The sequence below is a fragment of the Synchiropus splendidus genome, chromosome 10 (genome assembly GCF_027744825.2).
Source record: "Synchiropus splendidus isolate RoL2022-P1 chromosome 10, RoL_Sspl_1.0, whole genome shotgun sequence".
Classification (NCBI taxonomy): domain Eukaryota; kingdom Metazoa; phylum Chordata; class Actinopteri; order Syngnathiformes; family Callionymidae; genus Synchiropus; species Synchiropus splendidus.
The window spans coordinates 1,428,503-1,454,065 of NC_071343.1; the positions used below are offsets into that span (position 1 = coordinate 1,428,503).

The 25,563-nt window shown below is 52.3% G+C and overlaps 2 protein-coding genes across 3 annotated transcripts; one reads left to right on the forward strand and one right to left on the reverse strand.

Annotated features, from left to right (window-relative positions):
- Positions 1 to 215: 215 nt before the first annotated feature.
- tbl1x (transducin beta like 1 X-linked) lies at positions 216 to 21,537 on the forward strand. 2 transcript variants are annotated; one of them, XM_053877936.1, is made up of 15 exons: positions 216 to 426; positions 14,469 to 14,573; positions 15,148 to 15,293; positions 15,361 to 15,580; positions 16,944 to 17,076; positions 17,164 to 17,305; positions 17,372 to 17,435; positions 17,495 to 17,592; positions 17,661 to 17,721; positions 17,785 to 17,906; positions 18,605 to 18,679; positions 18,759 to 18,886; positions 19,391 to 19,556; positions 19,662 to 19,763; positions 19,840 to 21,537. In XM_053877936.1, the coding sequence occupies exons 2-15, from the start codon at positions 14,516 to 14,518 to the stop codon at positions 19,864 to 19,866; spliced, it is 1,542 nt and encodes a 513-aa protein (XP_053733911.1). In that variant the 5' UTR covers positions 216 to 426; positions 14,469 to 14,515; the 3' UTR covers positions 19,867 to 21,537. The 2 variants fall into 2 exon arrangements, with proteins under 2 accessions (XP_053733911.1, XP_053733909.1); XM_053877934.1 differs by lacking the exon at positions 216 to 426 and adding an exon at positions 433 to 671 and having other exon boundaries at positions 19,840 to 21,535.
- On the reverse strand, positions 21,281 to 25,326 carry gpr143 (G protein-coupled receptor 143). The gene is made up of 9 exons (XM_053877941.1): positions 25,071 to 25,326; positions 24,209 to 24,318; positions 24,048 to 24,142; positions 23,884 to 23,976; positions 23,258 to 23,367; positions 23,084 to 23,192; positions 22,905 to 23,022; positions 21,730 to 21,982; positions 21,281 to 21,448 (listed from the first exon to the last, which is right to left on the reverse strand). Exons 1-9 carry the CDS (start codon positions 25,324 to 25,326, stop codon positions 21,345 to 21,347), a joined length of 1,248 nt encoding a protein of 415 aa, XP_053733916.1. The 3' UTR covers positions 21,281 to 21,344.
- Positions 25,327 to 25,563: the final 237 nt, after the last annotated feature.

Sequence of the window (25,563 nt, forward strand, 5' to 3'; positions counted from 1 at the left end):
GCGCACTCTTTTGTCTCGGGTAACAGCCGTGTCAGGCGGAGCGGGAAATCACCCTTGCGCCTGTAGTGGCGCACTTACGGCGAGGCGCGGGCCGTGTCACGGCCGTAATGATGTCAACTTGTTTACTCTCCAAATGTGAATGACTGAGCAAGGCGCAAGGAGAATTCAGCAGCCAGCCGCGGGTGACCGGGCAGGCGAAAAAGAGCGACAGTGGGGGAGGGGACGAGCGCAGACGCTCAGCTCCACTGTGTCGCCGTTCAAACTCCACGCAAACTGCTCATATTGTTGCTCGAAAACCTCCCCGTCGCTGCCTCTCGCGTGTGTTGACGCTTCGTGGCAACATGCCGACGAGCTGTTGAGCTCGCGCAGCCTGGCGAGCGCCGCCGCTGAATGAATGAAAGAGCGTCTTCCACCTCCAGGTTTAAGGTCAGTCGGCACCCGCCGCCCCCAGCTCTCTCTCTCTCTCTCGCCCGTGCTCTCGAGCTCGCTCCCGCCGCCGTCGCGCCTCAGTTCGCGGTGAAACAGCCCGAGCAGCGAGTGCCTCGCGCGGGTCCCGGAGCTCCGTCAGCACAGCAGCCGAGCTGGAACATGGGCGGGAAGTGGACGCACTGAAGTTGGCGGCGGACAAGGAAGCGGTGGCGGCGGCGCACACTTCGCTCTCGCAGTCAAAGGTAGGAGACTTTCCAGCGTTTCTTCTGGCGGCGTGAAACTCCGCCGCCGGGGCGCGTGTCCCTTCATTCTTCCTCATGGTTCCGTTCGTGCGCTCCCGTGTCTCGAGGAGTTGGAGTGGACTTGTTCTCGTCCATGTCCAACTAGTTCTACAGGCTCTACATCCCGCCATCACACCGAAACACTGGCCGGTAAACTGGGCACCAACACGAGCCTTCAGCTTGTGGGCACTTTATCGTCCCTTTTCCTCACAAACGTGCATTATAACGCTCAGTTATGTAGCCATGCAGCTCTGGGAAGCACATGAGTGGGGGAGGGGAGGGCCTTCCACTGTACTATACATTCCCCTCGCTGAATTCCTGCTGCCTTCTACTGTGTTATTGTCACCCGGTCCAGCTATTTACAATCAATGGAGCCGCTTCAGGCTTCACACTGTTTAAGTACTGGGGCAACTGCTTCTTTCTGTCTTCACTGTGGCTTTTATGGAGCCACTGTTTCAGCCTGGGTCATTCAAAACTGGAAGGCTTCATCCAAGTTGTGAGTCCAGAGTCTCCCACTGCTGTCACTGGCTTCAGATCCAACATGGTTCAGGTCCGTATGGAGCCGCCAGTGGCTTCGTGGATCCTCCAAACACAAGTGTTCCAAGACAGTTTAGTCACTGGTCCGGTCTCAGGCTGCTTGTGTTCCCCACTGTAGCCCAGCACCACAGTGGCTGTAATGACTCCAGAGGGAATGATGCTGTTTTTCAGCTGATGACACCAGCAACACAGAGCCCTCTGACTTTTACCGTGCGGAAGAGTGACCCAAATCATGCTGAAATGAAGGCCATTGTTGGTCTCCATAGTTTGGATCTGGGTCGGACCAGAACCAGCTGAATCTGTAGGTAAACTACAGAGTACAGGTCTTCCAAAATGAGGATGATGGGCAGTGAAACATGGCCGCCACAGTAAGTCGAGTGGCTTGTTGGAGATTGTTTAAAAACACTAGGTTTTGTTTGGGTTTCCTGTGAAGGTTTGATTGAGGCCCGGCCGGGCCTGGTGTTCGTACAGTCCAGGTCTGCTTTTGGTTGAATGTGAGCTCACCTATTGAACGTTGGCTTTGACACCAAGTCTGGTTTCATGGTGATGATTTTACTAGCACTCCAACGACTCTAGTGGACTATTAAATCAGGTGAAATAGCTGAAGCTGCAGGACCATTGTGGTCTAAAACCCAAACTGTTTCTCTAATGACGCTAAGCTTTCACATCTCATTTTGAGCATTTCATATTGAATATTGAAATGTTAAAGTTTCACAACAACTTTACAAGTGTGTACAACATTTACATACGTACATGCACACATTTTTATTACATTTATTTCTACTCTATTTTCGACAGTACAGTGACTCATGTTGCCGTGTTGGTCAGCCCTTAAACGCTGTGCACCGCCTGTAGGGTTTCCGCTACATATAAACTTTCATGAGAGCTGCCATGCCTTCAGAATAATGATCTCTTTTTTTTTAAAGGAAACATCAAAAACAAGCAGGTAGCACAACGTATCATGGAAGTGGCCATGACTATGGTGGTTTTCGGCGTGTTTATTACGGAAAAATGCAGAAAGATCATAACTAACCAGTTGCTCACGGAACTAAGACACACATCCAGCACGAAATATGAAGAGACGGAGCGGCTGAGGACAGCTGCAACTTGGAGAGAGATTTACTTCTTCGGATTCCCTCGCCAACATGCTGGTTTCTAAAAATCCTGGCGGAAACCCTGGGCTACTTAAGGTTTAGGTAGTCGGTGATAAGTTGAGGGTCAAAGTGATCATTAGCTTCAGCGCTAGTGTTTACGTTTGCTTCCTTTCACGTGGCTATCAGGTGAGAAGGCGTCGCTCTCTGTGCTAGCTACTTTCCTGAAGTAACCAGCTGCTGACATTCACCAGAACCACGCATTTGCTGTGACCTCTAATTACAATCATTAGATGGATGACTTTAGTGCTACCTATTAGCGCAACAATAGGACGTTATTACGTCCTAATAGCCAGTTTCAGGCCACTTTACCGTCGCTGTTTATTGATCTCTAAAAATGTTGTGTGTCTTAAGTGGTTTCCAAAATGAGCAGCAGTAAGTAGGGTCTCTAAACGCCTAACTTGGAATCCAGCGGGGACATTTTGGCTTGTTGCTATTTCATTAGCAATCCTTGAACCGCATCATTAGAGGTATTCTGGGCCTCAAATCTGTCGTCATGTGCTTCCTTTACATTCCCGCTGTAGTGAGAAATCGTTACTCGTGCAGCGGCTGGCCTTGCAGTCAGTTCTCATTTCGCTTGTAATTGATTTTTGGTAAGCCATTGAAAGCTCCGTGTGAGCTCTGCAAGCAAGGGCACAGAAGAAACACGAACAGATCTGCTCTACGTGTTCAAGGACTTTCTGTTCACAAGGATACTTCTGCTTGTAAGTAGGGCACGGAGGTCCTGGAGAAAAGCTCTGTAGTGAGCTGTCCAAACATTTCTATAGCACTATTTATTTATGATAGGCTGTGGGGGAGGTGTAGGCTCTCCCCCTCGCGCAGAGCGGAGGTGTGCTCCGCCAGCCGAGGCGGGTCAGTGGGTCCTCTGAAGCGTTATCTGCGCGGGTACGTGGTGGCTCGCGGCTGTCCATATTTATTTGGAATGAGGCGTTCTAGGGTGGTCTGGCTTATCAGGGCCGGCGCTCGGCGGTTGGGCCCGCGTGTGACCAAGAGGAAGCCGCTTGGCTGTACGGGCTTGTTTAGCGAGGCAGAGGTTGAACCTGCTGACCTCGGGTTCGTTCCTCTCCCTCACCGATGCTCATCTGCTCGGCAGCCTTATGTAACTGCCGCAGTTGGTGTTGTGAGAACGGTGACGGCAACAACATGATGATTCCATGATATCAGTTTCACTCGTCTCTCTCTCGTGTAATTAGCTATGAAACGCATTTGCTAGTCAGCGTTTTTCAAAAAAAGTCCTTTCTCTCTGTTCACGTATTCATTCCACCTTCACTTGTTCACGCCTCAATTTTCGCTGTTGACGTCCTTAAAACGAAGCCAAACCATGTACCTGACCATCTGCCTGTTTTCCACTGCCAGTCCAACCTCTTAGTTGTCATAGTGATGTTCCTGCTGTCTGATGTGAAGGATTAAATCTGATTGTGTTTTAGACTCTTGACGTCTGCCTCCCACAACCGTCCAAAACGGAGCAGTTAGAACAAACGCGTGTGTGTGTGAGTGATTTGAGCGTTTGGTCCTTATGAATCACACCAGTAGCTCCAGGTGAAACGACACCCATCACTTTGCTCTCCTTCTGCAGCTTTTCAGCCCCATTATTCACCTAATAATCTGCTGTCATTTGAAGACCAGAGACGCACTGAAGCGATGCGTCTTCCATAATCAAGCCCTTGTTGTATTAATGCTGTGACTTGTATTTATTCTTCTATTCATTACGTTTTACTGCCAATCTGACAGATCATTAGACTCAGCCAGAGTAATGGAGGCTCCTGCAGTTTTGGGGGTATTTTCACTGCAAGAGAGAGCACAGCACGAGGGATCAGTCGGAGCTGGAGCTTTCTGATCCGAGGCACCATGGCGGCGTCGCCGTCCCTCGCTGTGGCCGGGTGGATTTGGAACTAGTTAAGCAGGGGACAGAAACAAGCAGGACGTTTGTCGCGCTGATGAGAGAAGCTGCTACATGTTGGCGTCTTCGTTAATTCGCCGTCATCTTTCATTCCAACGATTGGGGTTTATTGCGGCTGTGTTGAGCTGTGTTGAGGGCTCTGGTGTTATTCTGAGGTTCCCACTTGCTGATCATTGCTCTCATAAATACACACAACTTCTGTTTGAAAAAAAAAAAGGTTTTTGTTGCGTGTCGTTTTGATTGGCTGATGATGAGGATTAGGGTGGGTGCTCCAGTTGGCTCCCCCTGTTGTGCGTTTCTGGTCAAAACCTTCTAATATGGGTGACGAAGACTTGATCAACTCATCTGTTGGCAACAGGTTCCCGAGTCGATGTCATCGCTCTCTTCTCCACACGTGCCAGTGGCGGCACGGTGCACAGTAAGGCGAGCTACGCCTGAGGTTCCGGTCCTGCGGGACGTTTGGGACCATCAATGAGAAACGCAGCATTTAATGCCCTTTAATTATTATTTTCAAATTAAAGTTTTAATGTTTGATACACCATTAAACACTATACCAATGTAGTATTTACCACGCTGCAATATGTCGTCATATGTCGACTAATCGTAAAGGTAGTGACTTGCTATCACTGACTATCAGTGGCTAGTGGACTGTCCCAACAGGCCTGACCCGCAGTCCTACCCTATTGATATGACTTTATCACTTCACTGCCAGCCGTAGTGCGCTGTTGCTGCTTTTCTTGGGAGTGTGCCTAACGTCCTATCGTTGGCATGTTATCACTCGTACGTTACGACTGCGAATAAAGTACTGCGTGTCCCAAATGTGACTCGCCAGAGTCATATAGCAGGTCAGCAGTCACTTGCTGATGGACGACAAGAATACAGTGGTTGTCGGGAGGCTGATCGGGCTAATGCTAGCCTTAGCTAACAAGACATAACTGTTACTGCTGTTAAGAACATGTGTGGGTTCCACTTGTGCTCGCAACTTTCAAGTTATGGCCCCGGATACGTCACCTGGTGTTGGATTTCTAAGCCGAAAGGTCGAATCCTCACCTCCCTGACCACACAATCCAAGATGGCTTCTCCTGAACATAAGCAGGAAGTAGAAGTCACTGAAAAAAACACATCCAGAAACTGAGCTTGTATTTACATCCACATAAGAATTTTATAGGAAATATCCCAGTTTCTTGGGATAACTGGGTAATCTTTTGTTTTTTTACCTGTCGAACCAAATGTCGAAGCTGTGTGTTGAAACATCAGCCAGCAAGTCGTGCTTCTGTGTGAAAATGCGACACAGTTGGTTGAGATTTGCTCTTGGACTCCAATTCAGCTTCCCTGGACTGGATGCCATTAATATGATTTCATAAGTGTCTCCTCTTTGTTTGCACACCAACTTCAGTGTTCTTTCTGCCCCTCCGCATGTTTGGTTTGAAGATTGTGACCTCTGGACTGCAGTACTACTGGCCTGTGTTCTTTTCTTTTTCCGGAAACAAATGTAAGGTTCTGTTCAGGCTTCAGTCAGGGAGAGTTACGAGAAGAAGTGGGCTGATTTCTGCTGCAGAGACACAATCGTTCTTCAGAATTCTTTAATTGAAAACAAGAGAATTCTCTGGAACCATCTGACGGTTTCCCTCTTGCTGAAGAGGTCCTCACACGTCACTGTGAAAGGAAGGTTCCAGGACCATCTTTCAGACCTTCTGTTGCACTGGTTTCCAGTTGTGCTCCATTTTCCTCGACAGGAAGTGACTATTCAAGCCTCGGCTGTTTTGTTGTTGTGCCGCTTCGTTTCTGCCGAGCTCAGATGGCTTGTAAACAGAGGTGAGCGCTTCAGAAAACACCAAGGGTTAAAACAGTAAAGGGCTCCTGCAGAATGGGTATCAGGATTTGGGCTCAATTGTTTGTTTGACCCTTGAGTCAGATGGAAGCAGAGCTGGAGGAGTGTGGGGGCTGTTTAGGGTGGCATGAGCAGCTGTTGACAGAGAGCTGAGATCTTCTGGTCACCATGGCAACAATTACTGCCCACACTGGTGTGTTGCCGTGGCGTATTTGTGCAATCCTCATGGTGCTGAGAAATTGCTTGGCTGAGGCTTTTATGTTGACAAGGACAGTTTTTTTTCTCTGCTGGAAATAAACCTGTTTTTTAACGTGATTCTATAGGATCCTGTAAGTCTTGGTGAGCGGAGTGATCCGACGCCGACCTTGATTTCAGACCGTTTATCGACGCTGAAGATCCGAGTTGTAATTTGCAAATGTACAGAGGCATATTAGCTGCCTGGCGCTGGATCAAGACTGTATTTCTCCTGCTGGTTCTGTGGCTTTGTTTGCCGGCGAGAAGCAGCCGATTATATAGTGAATGTATGTGCGCTGCGCTCTGAATCATCCGTGGCCCACAATCCACGCAGTATTCTCGCCACCCACCCCCATAGCATCACATACACACGCAACGCCCTACAGCGTCTGAGCTCTTTGTTTGCCTGCATCCATATCATAACATGCATGTCAGGGTGGCTGGTGAGGCTGCTGCTCCACGTGCACCTTCAGATACCGCCATACATCACGCCTGTTCTCCTTCACCAGTCGTCTCTAAAGGTTTCTGTGGCCACAGTTCCTCTGCAAGTGAGTTAAAATTGTCCAGGGCCCATTCGGAATCATCGCAGATGTAACGATTCCAGACAAATGGAGCATGTTCACCAGCAGCCATTGTTGCAGAGCGTTGGCCATTGTAAATCCAACATATTAATGATTGAAGATATTCACTGTCATTTCCGTGCATGAATAGTTGACTTTGTTGTAATATTCCGCTTTGTTTCAATATCCTGATGACCAGCGATGCTGGTCTCCACTTGCTTGGCGTCACAGCGCAGCCCGCCGGCTGGAGGGTGAACTGTAATCCCTCGACATGAGTTTGTTTGTATCATTCATTTTATCACAGACTTTCCATTATATTGTGAGGGTCTGCTTCCTATTCGTGGCTGAAGGGTGACCATCAGAGTTCACTGTCCATCGTTGAGATGCCTAGCTCAGCATTTAGAATTCCATCTTGTGTAATCGCTGCTCTAGTGTTGTGGTTTTGTTTGTAAAATCATGAGTTCGTTTCAAGCCTGACGTGGACGTCCTCTGTCTTCTAATGCTTCTGCCGTTGAAGGAAACCTCAGGAGAAGGTCGACGGTGCAACTCTGCCACATCTTAAAGGATGGGGGAGAGAGGAGAAGCTAGTGCCTTCCTAGCTGTTGTGAGGCTGATGCTGGTGAGTCATTTGAGCGACACCTTTACATCACTGTCATCCTGTAGTGCGTGTCGCGATGGTGGCTCTTGGGTTGGGAAGTGGGTGAAGCAGGTCAACTGTGTGCTGATCTTGTGTTGAACCATGATTAATTCGGTGAGGAATTAATTCAAGCGTCGCATGTTGATGGGTTGTGAGTCATAAACCTGCTTCCTTGTGCTGCTTTTGTCCGCTCTGACCCATGATACCCAACGTGTTCTCCAGCCCGTCTTGAGATGTGGGTCTGAACCTTAGGCTGTTGTTAAGAAGTGGGTCGACCCTGCCTGTTGTAATCGGCGATGCCTTGCTTCATAAAGAGATGTGACTCAGAGTCCAGGCTTTTCGGCAGAAAATCTTTGGATAAGGTGGAGACTTGCTGTTGGGGTAGGTTGGTGCTGGGGTGTGGTTTAGTGTGACACAATGTTAAGGAAGATGAAAACAATGTAGTGCACATGCAAGTCCTGTAAGGGGCGCTGTCATGTTCCTACTAGCAGTGAATGATTATCAGCTCAGTGTTGTTTACGTCACTGTTCTGTCCGTTTTATTTTGGGTTGAAATGTGAGTGTTGTTGGCGAGTGTGTCCGAGTGCGCCCACTCTCTTTAACAAACCGTGTCTCGACCAAGTAGATATCTTCACCCGTGTCTTCTGTCGACGCCCCAGTTCAAGCGCGCGGCTACGTTGGTAGTGTAGCATGTTTCCCAACTCATCCTTCTGCGGCCGGTAGCTGCTCGTAATAAGAAACGCGGTCCCGACTGTGTCATGTTAATGATTCCTGTAGCTGTTGTTGTTAGCACTGCAGGAACCCGTCTTTGAATCTGAGACGGAATCTTGATATGACTGATGTGAACCCGAGAACAGATACCAGCTCTTCCAGATAAAATCACAACCACCTACCAGTGAAAGTGGCTGAATATAAGTGGCATGTGCTTAAAGTTATTTGTGAACCACTATAGCAACATCCTCCCTCTGTTTTCTCCCGTCTCTCTCTCGCGATTTGCGAAACTCACATTTACACAGAGGACCTGTGTATCAGCCGAGTGGAACGCAGTCGTGTTTGACGTCTCATTTCTGAATCTGTTTTTCACAGAGGAAGTGTAATCTGGAATTCTCGGTGTGACACATGCTTTGTGTTAGCTTTATTGGTGTGATCTGCTCTTGTGTAGTCTGGTTCCGTGCCCGGGAACCTTTAAGAACTCTGCTTCTTTCTGGCAAGCGGCTGTCGTATGAGAGCCTCTTTGTCCTTCCAGTTGTGTGTTTACAGCAGAGGACAGTGTGTAAGTGTACAAACATTTTAACAGCGTTGTGGTAAGGCTCGAGCAATTGTGCTTTCCTGTTGACAGCGACGTGTTTTTACATTTGCAGAAGATTGTGTAAAACGGTTACACAACAGCGCTGCAGAAGCACATGGACAACAACATCTCGTCATTTTCCAGGTTGCTTTCACAAGCGTCGCCATGGTAACGGCTGTAATGGGATCTGAGCTGCCGACAAAGAGGCTGTGCATTTATCAAAATGTAAACTTTCACGCTCCGCCGACTTGGACTCGCGAAGAAGCTGTCGTGCGAGCGTCTGATGTGCTCCTGCTATTTTTAGTTTGCTGGCACACACGCGGTTGGATTTATGACCAACACTGCCGCTCGCCGCCGCTGCCTTTCAGTGTGTGATAATTTGTCATCTTTATATTAAAGTGCTGCGTCTTAGGTGCCAGCGTCTGAATCACCTCTGTGATGGGGGGTGGGGGGGTCAGCTGATGACCAGTAAATACAGCACACATCTGCGTGGACATAAATCCCGCGTGAAGACAGCTAGCGTGCGGTTACCTCTGAGGTATTGATGTTTCAAATGAGCAGTCTGGGCGGGCGCTAAATGCTGCTGTAGGTCGGTGATCAATCTTTATTGTTCTGGGAGCCGCTTCTGAACATCAGGCAGCGTGAGAAAGTCGCTCTGTGGTTTTTCACCCACCAAAGTGTGTCACAATCTTTGACCGGTCTTCCAACAAACGATGAGCAAGAGGGTGTTTTGGTTGATATTTGATGTTAATAGGTTCAGCGTGTGGGCCGTGAGGGTGCAGCGGCGACGCTTTCATGATGAATCCTTTTAGTGATCCTGTCTGTCTGTCACCACCCCCTACTTATTCCCCGGAGAACAGAGAACCCTTCCGTTTGCTGGCGCATCTGCGGCGCTTTGTTGACTTGAGAGAAAAGTGTTTCGCAGGAAAACAGAGTCATGTCATGATCTCAGATTTGTATCTCACCAACAGTTCCACATTGATGCTACTGTTTTCACATTTCACCGACGTTCTGGCTTATGAAAGCTTAGCCTTCCTTTTGGACACATGAGGAAGAAGATGACCACAAGGTTCATGATGATGATGATGACGATGATGGAGCTTAGATAACCGCAAATGAATCGCTTTCGCTTCGGTTTAGAAAAATGACATGTACATTGTTGGTTGGCAGATGACAAACTACTCTCTGAGGAACTGGACGTGTCAGAGGGCTGAGCTGCGAGACAGGATGAGGAGATTCTCGGATCCAGTTCTGGACCATGATCCTTTGAAGTTCTAGGACGCTGATCCACAACTGGCACTTAAAAGTGGTTAAAAACCCGTGTACTTTCAGATTCAGTGAAAGGTCATGTTTGGGGTTACAGCTGGCCGTTTGGGGTGGTGGTGGGGGGTTCTCAAACCAGTAGAGAACCCCTGCTCCAACCACTGAAAACATGAAGTAGCGTTGAGCCTGTATTCAGACGTGCCAGTATCTAGTACTGTGCGCTGCTTTGTTTGCTCCGGTGAGCTGCTGTTTGACTAGCTGGTGCGTTCAAGTGCAGGTTTGTTGCTCCGCTGTAGGCGTCAGAAGTGGAGCTGGATCCAGTTTCAGAGGTGTTGATTCCCTCCACGCCTGAGTGAACGGCCATGCGTGTCGTCTGTTGACGCCGCGCGGGTGTCGTGGGATGGATCCGGCGGCTTCACCTCGATGACCCCGCGACGGCGGCTCCACTTCCCCGAGCGCTCATTAGTGTTTCCTTTTTTCTTCCCGCCGCTGCATAAGTCAAAATGTCTGCTGTGAACGCATGAATGGCAGCTGTGATTACCTGGCTGAGGAATCTTTATTTATCACACACTCTTATTCTCCCATCCCCCACTGGGCTCCCTTCCCCCACTCTCCCTCCCCCTCCCGCTCCCCTCCCCCTCCCAAGACTGCAGCCCAACCAGAAGCTTCAAAGGCGGGTTTTACTCAGCAGAGCAGTTCAAGAGAAAATGGCTGCTGTTTCCAGGTCTTGTTTGCACATCTGTCAGGCGCTGACTGTGCAGGAGAAAATGAGCTGGCTGGTATGCCGCTTCCCCCCAGCATTCTTTCTGACAGTCCTTCGTGTGAGCCTCTTGTCACACCATTGTGTTTGACCCCAACAGGAGCGCACAAGTTACTGGAGCTAAAGGTGAAGACACGCTTGAAATGGAAGCTTCACAAGTGAAATGGAAAAACAAGCGTGTGTCATCTCAGCAGTCCGGATGTGGTGGTTGTCGATAAGAGTGAGGAGAAAAACACCGTCTAGATGTGCAGACCTGATAATAGCGCCATGTTTGCTGACCCACATACAGGACTGATGCTCTGCTTCGTAGTAACCCTACTGTTAACGTCAATTTTGCCTGCAGTTTAGCCACACTTTCATTGTCTGATTTCTGTCTTCAGTACCGTAATACTCAGAACAGGCAGCACTTTCCCAGGTCAGTTATAAACGGACTGTTTAGTTATGGAAGTCTGCTTTGTGGTTCTGGATCTGTTGCTCCGTCACATCCGCGTTTGTGATCCTACGAGGCTATTTCAGTGAAACAAGTAGGGCCTTGTTTTGCCATTCGCTCAGACGTTGGTGGGGCATGCACCATGATGATGTTATCACGCTTGAGACTCAACATTGGTGTGTATAGGTGTAGGAGGTTGGGTTGCCGTTATTACAGCTGTTAGAGCTGCAACCAGACTGGACAACGGTTACATGCGTCTCTGTATCAACAACCAAACAGCAAATTCTTTTGAGGACGATGGCATCATAAGCCCACCTCTTTTGTGTATCACCTTGCAAGTCAACATAATGTTGCCAACTTATTTTGCCAGAGCATTACCACTCCACACACAGGCATGACACGTGTACTACATTGTTTTAGCGGTCAGGTGCGGACGCCAGACTCGGCTCAGTCTTTGGCACTGACGTTTCCCTCTATCCAGTTTGATCCAGATCTAGCTGAACGTTGAGGTCCTCCTGTGGACCTTCTATGACTCTGGCATCAGCCATTTTTTTATGGAGTTGTCTGCTGGGCGGGGAGTATCACAGCCATTTTCTCATTCAAATAGAATGAAGGACCGTCTCTCATCATGCGATATAAATGGAATAAACAGAAGTTGCGTTGTGTTTACTGGTGACCCGGGTTTCCCGTAAGAATGATCCTTGCTGATACGAACGTGATGATGTCATCAATATTGGCCACTTTTTTTGCTTAGTAAAATGTCGGGATTGGGAAACTAGAGGATGATTCTCACTCAAAAGTGACATATCATCGGTGCACCGATATCACCCCAATACTGACGTCAAGCTGATTTAAGTTGGCCATTTTCAGTCTGTCAATTAGTCCTCCTTTGACACGTCTGTTTCACAAACACTTGAGGATTGACTTCAAGTGTCAACATTTTGAAGACTTGTTTGAAAAGTGCTGACACCAGCTCTTTCTTTGTCCATTTCCTCCGCGTCTCACATGTAGCCCCTCCAGTCTGGCATGGTTGAGCCAACTGAGGTGAATACCTGGAATGTGCTCAGACCTGTGGATGCCACGCTTCGCCTCTCCTGCAGTATTTACAGGAAGGACTGATCGACTCCCAGGCTTTGTTCACACCTGCTGAAATATGACTTGTATGTGGCTCATGGTTTTGGCCGAGTGCCGATGAGGCTGTGTGGCAGAGACATTGGTTCACTACTGACAGACCGGTTTGTGCTTTTACTACATGAAGAGTGAAGTTCTGGATGTTGTATCATACTTTCCACTGGCATCGCTCTCTGTCGCATTAAGTCGGCAGATTGTTCATAGTTCACCTCAAACTATCTCAGACATTTATGGCCCCAACCAGATGGTCACATGGTCTCTGCTCTGTATCAGGATCATGTGATCTTGATGAGGGCCATCACTGACGGTCACGTGCTCGATTAGCTCAGAGAGGGGTTCTTATCTCTGGTTTTTCAGGCCACCTGGTTGCATAACGGAGTTCCTGCCCATCCCTACTGGGACTCCAACCCCCCCGGCTGCTTGTCAATTATGTTTTCTGTTGTCTGCTTGGTGGTGGAGATCAGCGGCCTCCAGCTCTGATGTGGCTCGCCTCTTCAAGTCCCACTTGTAAGCTAATTTGCTCGAAGCGTGGCGGCGAGGGCCCACCAGGCTGATGTGTGCTGGTTTATTACAGTCTAACCTAGTGAAGTCATGTGACTTGCTCAGAACCCGGATCATTCAGCGCTGCGGTCCTGACCCGCTGTGACACCAGCTCCCAGGCAACCGCTACAACAGCGGCAGAATCTTGCTCAGTTTTGTGTGGCATCAAGTTTGTGTCTGTTTGAAGTGGTGTTGAAGGTTCCTCAGGCCAGATTTTGGTGTCGGATGGAGCTCCACCTGAGGTTAGAATTCCAGCCCACAGCACGTTTGAAAGAATACCAAGGTGAAGGAGTGAATAATTCATGTTGAGTAACAGTTTCAGCTCCTCTGGCTGAAGGCCCACTGGTAATTAGGGCAGCGCTATTCTGTGTATTTTGTTCGATCGCTCTTGTTGCTACGTTACCGAGAGGGAACTTGAGAGTGTTTCAGAGTGAACGCCGGCCAAACCCAACCAACCTTTTTTTTTTTTTTGCTCTTTCATCAGCGCACTGCTGGTTGAGTGTTGCGTCCCGCTCTTGTGGGAAGTGAGAGTCAGCGCTGACGTCATGACTGGGTTTGTCTTGGTTCTCGTTTCTGGAAAGAAACTTCAAGTGAAGAAGAACCTCAACGCTGTTTTTCTTCGTGTCCAACACCTTCTGAAACATGGTATTTGAAATGTTAGCTAGCAGTCACCATAGTACACCTCAATTAAAATTTGTTTTCTGGATTAAACGTGTTTTCCTTGTTCAAACGGAGAGAAAAGATGGTTGGGGGGCTGTTCCTCCATGGTGACCCCCCCACCACCGCTGATTCAGGATTTTTCAGTTGGGGATCCCAGTGTCGAGGGGACCCTATGCTATGAGGTGCTACAACTGCCACGACTCGGGGAGGGCACCAGCTTCCTCCCGAGGATGCGAACCCATGACACTCACACTGACCTCACCAGTCTGTTGCTGTGGACCTGTTGCATGTGCTCAGTGTCCCTTACAGCCCTGACAGCATCAGAAAATTGGAACTCATTTGATGTAGTGGCACAGGAGTGAGGTTTCCTCTCTGCAGGCTCTTGGTTCGCACTTGAGAACTGGGCTCCCCCACAGTGCTGTGGACAGACTCTCTTCCCAGCGCTTGTCTTCAGCCTCACCTCCGAACCGATGTGAACGTGGCTCTGGAGTTGGTCAATCAGCGGGTTATTTTGGGAGGTGATGCTGTGGGCGATAAACAAATGGCCCCTCTCTCCCAAGTCATTTACCAGATGGACGGTATCCTGAATTGAATCTCGCTGCCGCTCCATCAAGTCTGCCTCGGCTGGGTCACTAATGGGAAGCACCAGTCGCTTCTGTGTGGAAACTGATGTCTGTAGCCCGAGCGCAGCGTCGGGAAATGCTCGACATGGAGAGTGAGCGATGTGGATCCGGGAAGAGATCGTCCACCGGAGCAACAAGTCCTGGCCGCGGGGGGTGGGGGGGCACGCAGAGGGGAGATGTTTTCTCTGAGACTGACTTGACGTTTCTCCTGCAGGAGTGAGCAGAGCCTTCCTCAGATCTCGCCTGTCTCCCTGGGCTAAAATGAGTATTACCAGCGACGAAGTCAACTTCTTGGTCTACAGATACCTCCAGGAGTCAGGTGGGTGCCGCAAACTTGTGATGACCAAACTGTGATGTGAACATTGTCTGGTCCAGTGACGCCACGTAATACGCCGACTGTAATATTCATCGTAATAGTCATCTAGGACCAGACATTCACCTCATGTTAGGCTCACCTCTTATTTAAAACAAAGAAAAAAATGAAAAAAAAACAAATGAAGAATAAGAAATTTGATTTTTATTTCTAAAAAATGTAGCCTAGTCTCAAGATAATGAATAAAGAGCACAATTTTCAAGTCATTTTTGAGCGCTAAATGTTTCGCTCCATTGAATCTTTTTCTACTTCCTCCACCTTGGTCATGAATGTTTCTGTTTCCCAGACGAGACGAGTGGCTTCTCTGTGTGTCCTGGCTCTTTATTGCTCAACACTTTGCTGTTGCACAATCGCACTTCCACGCGTGACTCACACTTGGCCTTCTTTTTGATTTTAATTGTGTGATGAGCCGCAGACTTTCCCCTCGCCGCCCGCCGTTCTTCTCATAATCTCTGTCATTAAAGCTCATTGTGTACACGCCTGGTTCCTCCCTCATGACTGACGGGCGTCTTGTCTTCAGGTTTCTCTCACTCAGCCTTCACCTTTGGCATCGAAAGCCACATCAGCCAGTCCAACATCAATGGAACACTAGTGCCCCCTGCTGCTCTCATCTCCATCCTGCAGAAAGGTCTTCAATATGTGGAGGCAGAAATCAGCATCAACGAGGTGAGCGCCCGCCGAGGCCGGCGGTTCGAGTCCCGCCTGCGGCTTCCTGACCCGCTGTGTCCCGCAGGACGGTACGGTGTTTGACGGCCGGCCCATCGAGTCGCTGTCCCTCATCGACGCGGTGATGCCGGACGTGGTGCAGACGCGGCAGCAGGCCTTCCGCGACAAGCTGGCCCAGCAGCAGGCCGCCAGTGCCTTGCCTGTGTCGGCCTCTGGAAACCAGTCGGGCGCGCCGAAGAACGGGGACGCCACGGTCAACGGCGACGAGAACGGCACGCACAACATGAGTGAGTTGGACCTTGAGTTTTCCTCCGACCGTCTTTACGGTCCCACTGACTCGGTGCTGCTGGTGATGAGCAAGTTAGCAGCACAGACAAAAGCCTCCCACCATTGGCTTCTGGATCCGGTTCCAGTCCCGAGACTTGACTGACTCGTCATAGATCTGAGCAGAGCACGTGGATTCTAGAGCAGCTCTTGGTTCAGTAGCGGACCTCCGTGAATCAGGACTGGAGCACAACTGAAGTGCTGAAAGCCACTGAGCTCCAGGAGGTCCAACACTGACCTCTGCTGGCCGGTAAATGTCTGACGGCATTTCAGGAGAGACTCCATGATGGAGCGTTGGTCATCAGCTTTTAAGTTGATGCAGGAGCTTCATCTTCATCCTGTTTCTCCTCACTTCTCTCCACCCTGCAATTCTGTTGCTGCAGGTGAAACTGTAAAGTTGTGGAAGTTCAAGCAGGTCCTCAGTGAGACGGTGTGATCTAGCCACGTCACGTCACTTATGAAAACTGTTCAGCCAGTCAGTCTCAGGCCAGAAATCTCTTGGTCTCTCCGCGTGTCCTGGGGCGACCCCGGCGCTTCCACCCAGATGAACTCACTCAGGAGACATCTGAACCACCATCACTGTCTGAACTGAGTCTCTCCTGGATGACTGAGCTTCTCAGTCTCAGAGAGTCCAGACAGAAAAACCTGTTCTGTGGGACGCTCCAGAGCTGGTGACCACAGGTGAGAGCCGTGTCTCCTGGCTCAGCTCTTTCTTCACCGCAGCCTTGGTGCTTTCTGACACTGACCTGATGACCTGGCGTATACATCGCGTTCATATTGTATTATTCCATGTCTTAAAGTAATGTTTCATAATATGAAAAACTAAGTGAAATCGATGTGAATGAGGCTGCTTGTGGACTTTTCATTTTTTAACATTTTATTATTTAAAAAAAGTTTTTCCAATGTTTTTAAATGTCCTAAATTAAATTACACTATGGAATGATATGAATACATGAATATTATATATTTGAATGAGAATGGAACAAGATAAGTAGTAAATCTGAGACGAACTGGGTAAAGATTGAAATAAATCCATTATTCTGTGATCGGAGATCCACATGGTCCCACACGGCAGATGACTACTTTTTCCCTTGGAGCTGCACCTTCGGTCCACAAAGACATTCACAAGGAGCTGTGAGATTTCAGCAGCTGCTTCCTGTTGACAGATGCACTTCCTTCGACACACAGTCTGACGCGTTTCTCACGTGACTGTCTTAAAGCGGGACGCTCACCAATGCGACCCATCCTGACTTCTGGAGTTAGATCACGTGACCTGTGGCCCCGGCGTCACAGCGTGCGCTGATGCCTGTATGTTGTGGCCCTCAGACAACCACTGTGAGGCCATGGAGGTGGACGTGGACGTGGAGATCCCGGCCAGCAAAGCCACGGTGCTGCGAGGTCACGAGTCTGAGGTCTTCATCTGCGCCTGGAACCCCGTCAGTGACCTGCTGGCCTCAGGGTGAGTCCCGCTCCCGAGCCCGGCTCCCGAGCCCGGCTCCCGCCGCGGCTCTTCCTGGCTGCTCACGTGCCGACCTCGCTCCTGCAGCTCCGGGGACTCCACCGCCAGGATCTGGAACCTGAACGAGAACAGCAACTCCAACTCCACCCAGCTGGTGCTGCGCCACTGCATCCGCGAGGGCGGCCAGGACGTCCCCAGCAACAAGGACGTCACCTCCCTGGACTGGAATGTAGGTCGCTCGGCGCCGCGCCCCCTCGCTGACGCGCACAACTGACGGCTGCTCTTTGACCCGCAGAGTGACGGGACGCTGCTGGCCACCGGCTCGTACGACGGCTTCGCCCGCATCTGGACCAAAGACGGTGAGTCCTGGTGGCGGTTTCTGCTCTGGGGCTGCGATGCTAACGGCTGGGATTGGCAGGGAACCTGGCGAGCACCCTGGGCCAACACAAGGGTCCCATATTTGCACTCAAGTGGAACAAGAAGGGGAACTCCATCCTCAGCGCCGGCGTGGACAAGGTAGCGCCCTCTGCTGGACCGGTGCCTGGCTGACCCCGACTCTCACTCTCAGTCTTCTGTCCTTCCAGACGACAATCATCTGGGACGCTCACACGGGCGAGGCCAAGCAGCAGTTTCCCTTCCACTCAGGTGAGTGTGGCGTGAGCCGAGGTCACTTCCTGTCCGGGTCTCCAGCCTCTCGTGTCCTCGCAGCTCCGGCTCTGGACGTGGACTGGCAGAACAACACCACCTTCGCCTCCTGCAGCACCGACATGTGCATCCACGTGTGTCGACTGGGCAGCGACCGGCCGCTCAAGACCTTCCAGGGTCACACGGTAGCCTCCGACCCGCCTCCTCTTCAGCTGCTTCCTCCACTCCTCTCCTCCTTCATTCATCCCATCTTCTTCCTCCTCCCTCTCATCTCCAACGTCCTCTTCCCCACCGCCTCCTTTTTAACTTCCTCCAATCCTCTGCTTCATCTCATTGTTCCTCGTCGTCCTTTTTCTTATGTCTTCTTCGTTTTCTTTGTCTATTCAGCCCTTTCTCCTTTTTCCTCCCTCTTCTTACTCTACCTTTCCCTCATCACTAACTTCCTCTCCTCCCTCCACTCCTCTCCTCCTTCATCTTGTTCTACCTCTTCCTCATCATCCTTTTTTCTCTGTGCTCTTTGTTTTCTTTCTTCAATTCATCCCCTTTTTCTCTCTTCCTCCTGTTCTTCTTACTCTTCCTCTCTCTCATCTCCAACGTCCTCTTCCCCCACCGCCTCCTTTTTAACTTCCTCCTATCCTCTCCTTCATCTTGTTTTACCTCTTCTTCATCATCCCATTTCTTCTTTCTCTTCCTTCATTTATTCAGCCCCTTTTCCTTTTTCCTCCTTCCTCTCCCTCATCTGCAACTTACCCCTCCTCCTCTTCATCATTTTCCTCTTCACCTTGCTGGTCATCACAGCGACGTGTCCTTGACTGACTGAATGACTGAGCTGCTGCAGGTCAAAGGTCGGCGTGCATCTCTCTGACTGGTGCCTCTCTTCCAGAACGAGGTGAACGCCATCAAGTGGGACCCCTCAGGGATGCTGCTGGCCTCGTGCTCGGATGACATGACTCTCAAAGTAGGACTTGGCGGCCTGGGGGGCCTGGGGGGGAGAGGTGGGCGGGGTCGGTGCTGAGGCTAACGGCTGTGCTCCACAGATCTGGAGCATGAAGCAGGAGTCCTGCGTCCACGACCTGCAGGCCCACAGCAAGGAGATCTACACCATCAAGTGGAGCCCCACGGGCCCCGGAACCAGCAACCCCAACTCCAACATCATGCTGGCCAGGTGGGTCTGGGCTGCCAGCTAACGCCGCCGCTCCATCAGCTGACGGCTGCGGCAGCCTCTCAGCCGCAGCAGAGCGGGTCGTGAACCTTCGAGGGTCTTTGGCTCAGATCTCCTCCAGAATGTTACAATAGAAAATGGACTTTTGTTTCAACCAAAACATGTATTTAACAATGCAGCAGGGTTGAGCCGCGTCCATGCTCATGACTCACATGTCAGTTCAGAACAGCAGTGACCCGTGTCAGAGGGCGTGCCAGTGTGTCGTGATTTAAACATGACTCTATCTGTATTCAGTATTTGAGGGAAGATAGTGGTGGAGGGACTCAGAGTTGTTACCGACCAGTTGATGGTGGTCGAGGCCCAGTTGATGGTGCAGAGTTGAGTCGACACGAGACTCCAGACTGAGGTGTAGGTTGAAGAGCTGCGTCTCACTGGCCAAGCTGAGGCCGGCGGGTCTGTAGGGTTCGCCTTGGTGACCCACCTTGTGACCGCCGTCTCCTCCTGCAGCGCCTCCTTCGACTCGACGGTGCGACTCTGGGACGTGGAGCGCGGCGTCTGCATCCACACGCTGACCAAGCACCAGGAGCCGGTCTACAGCGTGGCCTTCAGCCCCGACGGGAAGCACCTGGCCAGCGGCTCCTTCGACAAGTGTGTGCACATCTGGAACACCACGGTGAGTCGGGCCGTCTCGGCCTCAGAGGGCAGTGCCAGTCAAGTCCAGGCCGAATGGCAGGCGGAGCAGCGGCGCCTCCCCTGACGCCTGTGTTCTCCCCTGCAGACCGGAGCGCTGGTCCACAGCTACCGAGGCACCGGCGGGATCTTCGAGGTTTGCTGGAACAGCACTGGGGACAAGGTCGGCGCCAGCGCGTCCGACGGCTCCGTAAGTGGTCACGTGATGATTTTTTTTTTTTTAAGGCGGAGCCGGTCTCATGCCGCTGCTCTGCTCCGTGTCGCAGGTCTGCGTCCTGGATCTGCGAAAATAGTGAGGATGTGAGCAAAATGCCTTTTTCTGACACGGACAACAAGTCGCTGAGGAGCTGTCAGCTGCCGAGAAACGGACCTTCAGCGGGCGGAACCAGGCGACTGCAGCAGCTCCGGAGCACGACGGAGGCCCGGCTCCCGCCGACCTTTCTCAAGGGTTCCGAACGAGGAGCGCCGGCCCTGGGAGGCGCCGCTCCAGGTCCGAGGACGCGGTCCACGGTGACCTCGTGAAAGTCCCCGCTGGGATCTCAGCCCTCACTCTCACTGCAGGCGACGCGGCGGCTCGTCGAGATTAGAAGATGTCATTTTGTGGAGACGCCAGCAGGAGGAGAACGTCTGCCTCTCTTGGATGTAAATGTGAAGAATGTAAAGTCATGTAAATTAGATTAATGCACAGACTTATATACTGTGTATATATGTTTATATCCACACCTGAGGGGCGCCAAGAGGCTCGCGGCCCTTTTTAGACGCTTTCTTTCTTTGTTTCTTAAAGACGGCCCGAGCGAGCCGCCGCCGCCTCTCTGGCCGGGTCAGCGACTGTGGCCAGCCCGACGACGCTCCTCACACGCCATCGCTTTTGATTTCAGCCTCTTCAGTTCTCCTCAGTCAGTCAGACGGACGTGAAGTGCACTTTGGCGCGAGAGCGACGGGCCGACGCTTAGCTCTGTTTTTTTAATGTCACGGTTGGATGTCGACGGGCGCTTCGCTGTTCTGTTTCCGGAGCCATTATTGTCTGTGTCAGACGGAGATTTGGGCTGTGGGGTCGGTGCGTGGGCAGCGGGTCGAGACCGCTGCGCCCGAGTCGGGTCGCGTTTCCAGGACAAAAAACCTCCAAGTCATCCAGTGTCTCAAATAAATCACTCTATTTTGATATCGCAAAACACGTGTCTGTCGCTCTGTCGGCGAGCAGCAGGTCTTTGGGTCCAGTCCGAGTCGTGACCTCGGTTGGAGGTCGAGCTGCCGTGAAAGAGAACCGTGGGTTTACAGCATGAAATGAACAAGTGGGAAACAAAGTCGCGTGGGATTAATGACCCGACACAGCAAGTCCTGCAGCTTCAACCTCGCTGCTTGTCTTCTTCATCTCCAACCTCCTGGGTCCAACTCCGTCCCTCCTCTCTCTGTCTCCAAACTTCTCGTGTCCTTCTGACCTTCGCCTCAGTATCTTCACCACCTGACTCGCACCGTGACGTCACAGTCGTCTCTCCACTCCTCCTCCTCCTCCTCTCACTACGTTTGAAGCGAGTCCGTCAGTAGCTTCAAGCCAGGGCCGGATAAGTCTGTCCCAGCTCCCCGGGAGAGAGGCTCACGCTGCTGAAATCTTCTCCTACATTTGAGAGACGGCGCCCCTTGTGGCGGCCCGGCGACTCTACCACGTGATCCGAGGGAGGAAAGATCACCAACAAAACGTTTGGGAAATGGTTTAATCGTTCTCACATCAAAAATAAATCTAAAGTGCGGCGGCGGGCGTGGCGGCGACCCTCTAGCGCCGCCCGGAGTTCTCCAGCGACTCTCCGTCCGCGTCTACATCGTCAAAGTCCCGCAGACGGCTGGAAATGTGGATTTCAACTGTGCTAGATTCTGAACCTAAGGCAAGACAAGAGAGGAGGGAGGTTACAGGGGCAGCAGACTGGACGCCATCCTGCTGACCACAGCGGCCGCCGAGCGTCCCGCTCCCCCGGTGCCCGCGGGCAGAAAGGATCAGAGACGCAAGAGGTTCACAAGCGGCTCAGATTTAATGTCAACATCCAGTGCAAGAGTCAGTGGTGGAGGAGGCCAGGGGTCGCACCGGCGTCACCAGCCCTGGTAAATGGGGGCGTCGTCGTCGCCGCCGCCGCCGTCCTGGTGCAGGGGTCTGGGCCAGTTACCTTCTGAGAGCGCGCTGATGGCCTCCGAGTGCTGCTGGCTCTTCCCGTTCTGGCTCTTCTTCTCCTGCACGTGGCTCTGGTACACCAGCGACGCTGCCGTCAGGTGGGCGTGGCCGCCGCCGCTGGGCGCCGAGGTGGAGCCCGAGTCCCAGCCCAGGTCCCTGTGGCGCTGGGGGCTGAGGTCCACGTCCAGGCCGGTCCAGCCGTGGAAGGCCAGGGTGTTGAGGAAGGCCTGCATGGGGTTGAGGATCCCCTGCGGGCGAGGCTCGGGGTCAGCGGCGGCGAACACGGCTGCTAAAATGTCACTTCAGTTCCTCGAGAATACAGGGGACTTTAGCACAAAGTCAATCCTTTCTTCAGTTCCTGCTAGTTCCTACAAGTCCAGACTTTTCATAAACTAATAACACGTGTCACATGACTCATACACTGACATTCTTTTAATCTCATCATCTTCTCTCTACATTTGAAGCAGATTAAAGCTTGTGTGTTTCCTCCTGACCCCAGAGTTCACACATGAACTCAATTCATTCTGGAAGGTGTCAAAGAGAGTCGGACATTTTCCATGTTTCATTCCTCCTTCCATTAGTTAGCGCTTCCGTCAGATGACTTGATCTGTTTCCTACAGACGAGGATTTGGGCCAGTGAAGTTCTGACTTCAATCTCAGAATTCTGACTTTCTGACGCTGAACTATGAATTGTGGGAGGGAGACGTGAGACTGCTGAGAAGCTGTGAGGAGCCCACATGTCACCATGGAGTGACGTTCACAACCATCAACGAGAACAATGTTACTTACTAATATAGAAGGTCTGTACTGTCCTGTCAGACACCACATCGTTTCAGTCATTCAGTCAAAGTGAGTGACGGAGGCCACGACTGACACGTGACTTCACCCAGCTGAGCGTCAGCCTCTCACTGGGCAGTAAAGAAATACAGGGCATGCAGCAGAGGCACATCACGCTCAGGCTGTCGCCAGGATCCGCGCTCTGGAGGGAATATGTTTGTGGCGAAGACAGAACCAGTCAGGTATTTGGTTTAAAGTGACAATTCTGCCTTATTTCTTCTTCACTGGCCCGAAAACTTTTGTGTCGTTTCCAGAGTTTTACGAGTCCTCAGCTGTGGTGCGCTACCAGAGCCGGCCACCAGAGGGAGCGGGCCATGATGAGGGACCACTCACCATGATGAACCAGGTGATGAGGGCCGCGTTCCTCACGTTCCTCAGGCTGCCGTCGCTGATGTCCGTCTGCTCCTCCAGGTAGAAGAGCAGAGCCTCGTTGATGATGTTGGGCGTCCAGCTGGAAGCAGAGAGTGGTGAGTTACTGGCGTCTGGACGGGGAGCTCCTCGCTGAGCCTCACCAGATGAAGAACACCAGCATGATCTTGAAGAAGCGGACCTGGATCTCGCTGGCGAGGCGCCGCTCGTTCTCCGTGTAGATGCCCTGCCGGCCCTTCAGCAGCGAGGTCACTGCGCGGGGAGGAGAGCGGCGGCGGTGAGAGAGAGGAGCCGGCGCCGCGGCGTCGCGAGCTCACCTGCCGAGACGGTGCGGCTGAAGAGGACCGGGTTGGCCACCAGGACCAGCAGCATGGGCGCGTACGTGGTGACATAGTGAGGGACGGCGTGCTGGAGGCCCTGCTCACACCTGCACACACGGTCGCGCTGTCAAGGAGGGACACCCTGGAAAGGTCCCCGCCCAAACAGTCAGCACTGTCATCTTCCGCGAGGAGCATGCGGTCTTGGAGTCACGTGACCCCGAGACTCAGCTGATCCGCCGTGTCATGAGGGGAGAGTCGGGCGACTGACTTGGTTCTGCAGGGTCACGGGATCTGGAGCCAACACCCCCGACACTCCACCTGCAGCATCCATGACCTCAGCCCCCTGCTACAGTGCCGTCCACACCAGCCCAACATGCGCCGGCACCCGAGCGGCGCCATTGTTTTCACTGCTAACTCGCTGAGCATTGAAGCCCACAGCCAGTGACTTGGTGGGCAGGACTTGGGCCCCGGGTCTCGGGTTGACACATGTGATCCGAAGTGTGAAAATTGAAATGGAACGCTACTATTCTTTATCGACGTCTTCGGATCACGCGGCGACCCGAGTCACACGGTCTCGGGTCGCATGACGCTCGCCGCCGACCGCACGAGGACGGGGCTCTTACGTGGAGATGGAGGGGTAGTAGAGCATGGCCACGCCCTCCACACACAGCAGCACGGCCAGGCCCCAGGTCATCATGTGGTACAGGACGATGGTGCTGCCAAACACATCAGCAGACGGCGGTCAGGTGTCGCGCTCCGGCCACGTGACCGGCAGCAGAGGGGTCACCTGATCCCCGCCGAGGTCCTCACCACCAGGAAGACGTCGATGGCGTAGCAAAAGGTCCACCAGTAGGAGGCGCTGTAGAAGAACTGGATCCACATCTAGGACAGAAGCAGAGCGCCCTCTAGTGGCAGGCGTCGGGAGCATGTTGCGAGAGGGCGACGCACCGAGCTGCCCACGCAGAAGAGCTCAGGGAGGACGTCGGTCCTGTTGGCCGAGGAGATCTTCTCCACCGTCTCCGGGAGGCCGATCCACAGCGAGGACCTGAGCAGGATCCCTGCAAGAGCAAGGCCCGTGATGAGTCCAAGACAAGGTCCGATTCATGAGGCGAGTCCTGGGGCCACGCCTCGTGATGGCCAGCCGCAGATCAGAGGATGATGTTTGGGGGTCACGTGACCCTGGCCGAGGAGCAGGGAAGGACCGGCGAGGCCAGACGAGTCCTTCCACTCACGCGCTGCAGCGCCACCACGTGAATCCCTGACTCCTCCCCTTCAGTGTCCCACCGCTTCTCTCCCTTTCCTGTCTCTTTTCCTCCCACAGTCACTTCCATCCTCCTCCTCTGCATCGGCCCCTTCTCTTTTCTCTCCTCCTCCCTGTCTTTGACGTCCAGTGATGGCGTCCAAGCAGCTCATGACAGCAACAACATCACAGCACAGAAGAGCCGTCAGAGTCAGAGTGACTCTTGCACGTGACCACAGCTCACCACTTCAGGTCCACCTCAGTCGCTCCAGATCATGTGGCAGCTGGAGGACACGCCACATTCAGACACTTTGATCTGAGAGCCACCACAAGTCAAGCACAGCAAGATCTCCATCTGCCTGCTCCTGCAGAAGCTTTCTCAAACACACAACTTAGAAGAAACTGTGCAACAAAAGTCGCCTCGAACCAAGTCCTTCACCCGCCTCACACCTCCATCCCTCCACTGGCCATCTCCACATGATGGACCCGACCTCCCGTCTCCATCTCCGAGCCCTGACTCATCACTCCACCGTGCTGAGAAGCTCCTCTCTGCGTGACGACCCAACTCACCTGCGCATCCCAGGAGGTCGCAGACGCTGATGATGAGCAGGATCCGGGAGGACGAGGCGGGTCTGGGCAGCGGGTACTGACCCAGCCGGCGGTACCCGCGGTGTTTGGGCAGGAGCTGCAGCACCGCCAAGATGAGGCTGAGGCCGGCGCAGGAGGCGCTCAGGGCTCCGAAGAGCAGCGGCTGGAAGGAGACCACCAGCTCGGTGGCCGCGTCCCTGTTGGGGCAGCAGAAGGTCTCCAGGCGCGGGGAAGCCATCGCGTCCGGCGCGGAGCAGCCAGGCAGGAATCACGGGGTCCGCGCGTCATGTGCCTCTGTCTAATCCCTGCAGCCGAGGCGCGCGCTGCTGCGATCACTTCCGTCTCGCCCACTCCAGCCGCCGCTTCAACCGCGCGCGGGGACCACCGCGGGTCACATGAGCCTCCGATGTAGGTCACAGACACGTGCTCCTCAGGAGACCACGCTGCACGGAGACGGTGGGTGACCTTTGGTGCT

What these genes read in the sequence shown, in the direction of transcription:
- tbl1x (XM_053877936.1), top strand. Translation starts at nt 14,516, where the DNA reads ATGAGTATTACCAGCGACGAAGTCAACTTCTTGGTCTACAGATACCTC. An exon ending in GAACGGCACGCACAACATGA is followed by an intron (nt 15,581 to 16,943) that starts GTGAGTTGGACC and finishes TGTGGCCCTCAG; the next exon opens with ACAACCACTGTGAGGCCATG. An exon ending in AGACCTTCCAGGGTCACACG is followed by an intron (nt 17,907 to 18,604) that starts GTAGCCTCCGAC and finishes CCTCTCTTCCAG; the next exon opens with AACGAGGTGAACGCCATCAA.
- gpr143 (XM_053877941.1), bottom strand. Translation starts at nt 25,326, where the DNA reads ATGGCTTCCCCGCGCCTGGAGACCTTCTGCTGCCCCAACAGGGACGCG. An exon ending in AGGACCTCGGCGGGGATCAG is followed by an intron (nt 23,977 to 24,047) that starts GTGACCCCTCTG and finishes TGTGTTTGGCAG; the next exon opens with CACCATCGTCCTGTACCACA. An exon ending in CATCAGCGCGCTCTCAGAAG is followed by an intron (nt 21,449 to 21,729) that starts GTAACTGGCCCA and finishes GTCTTGCCTTAG; the next exon opens with GTTCAGAATCTAGCACAGTT.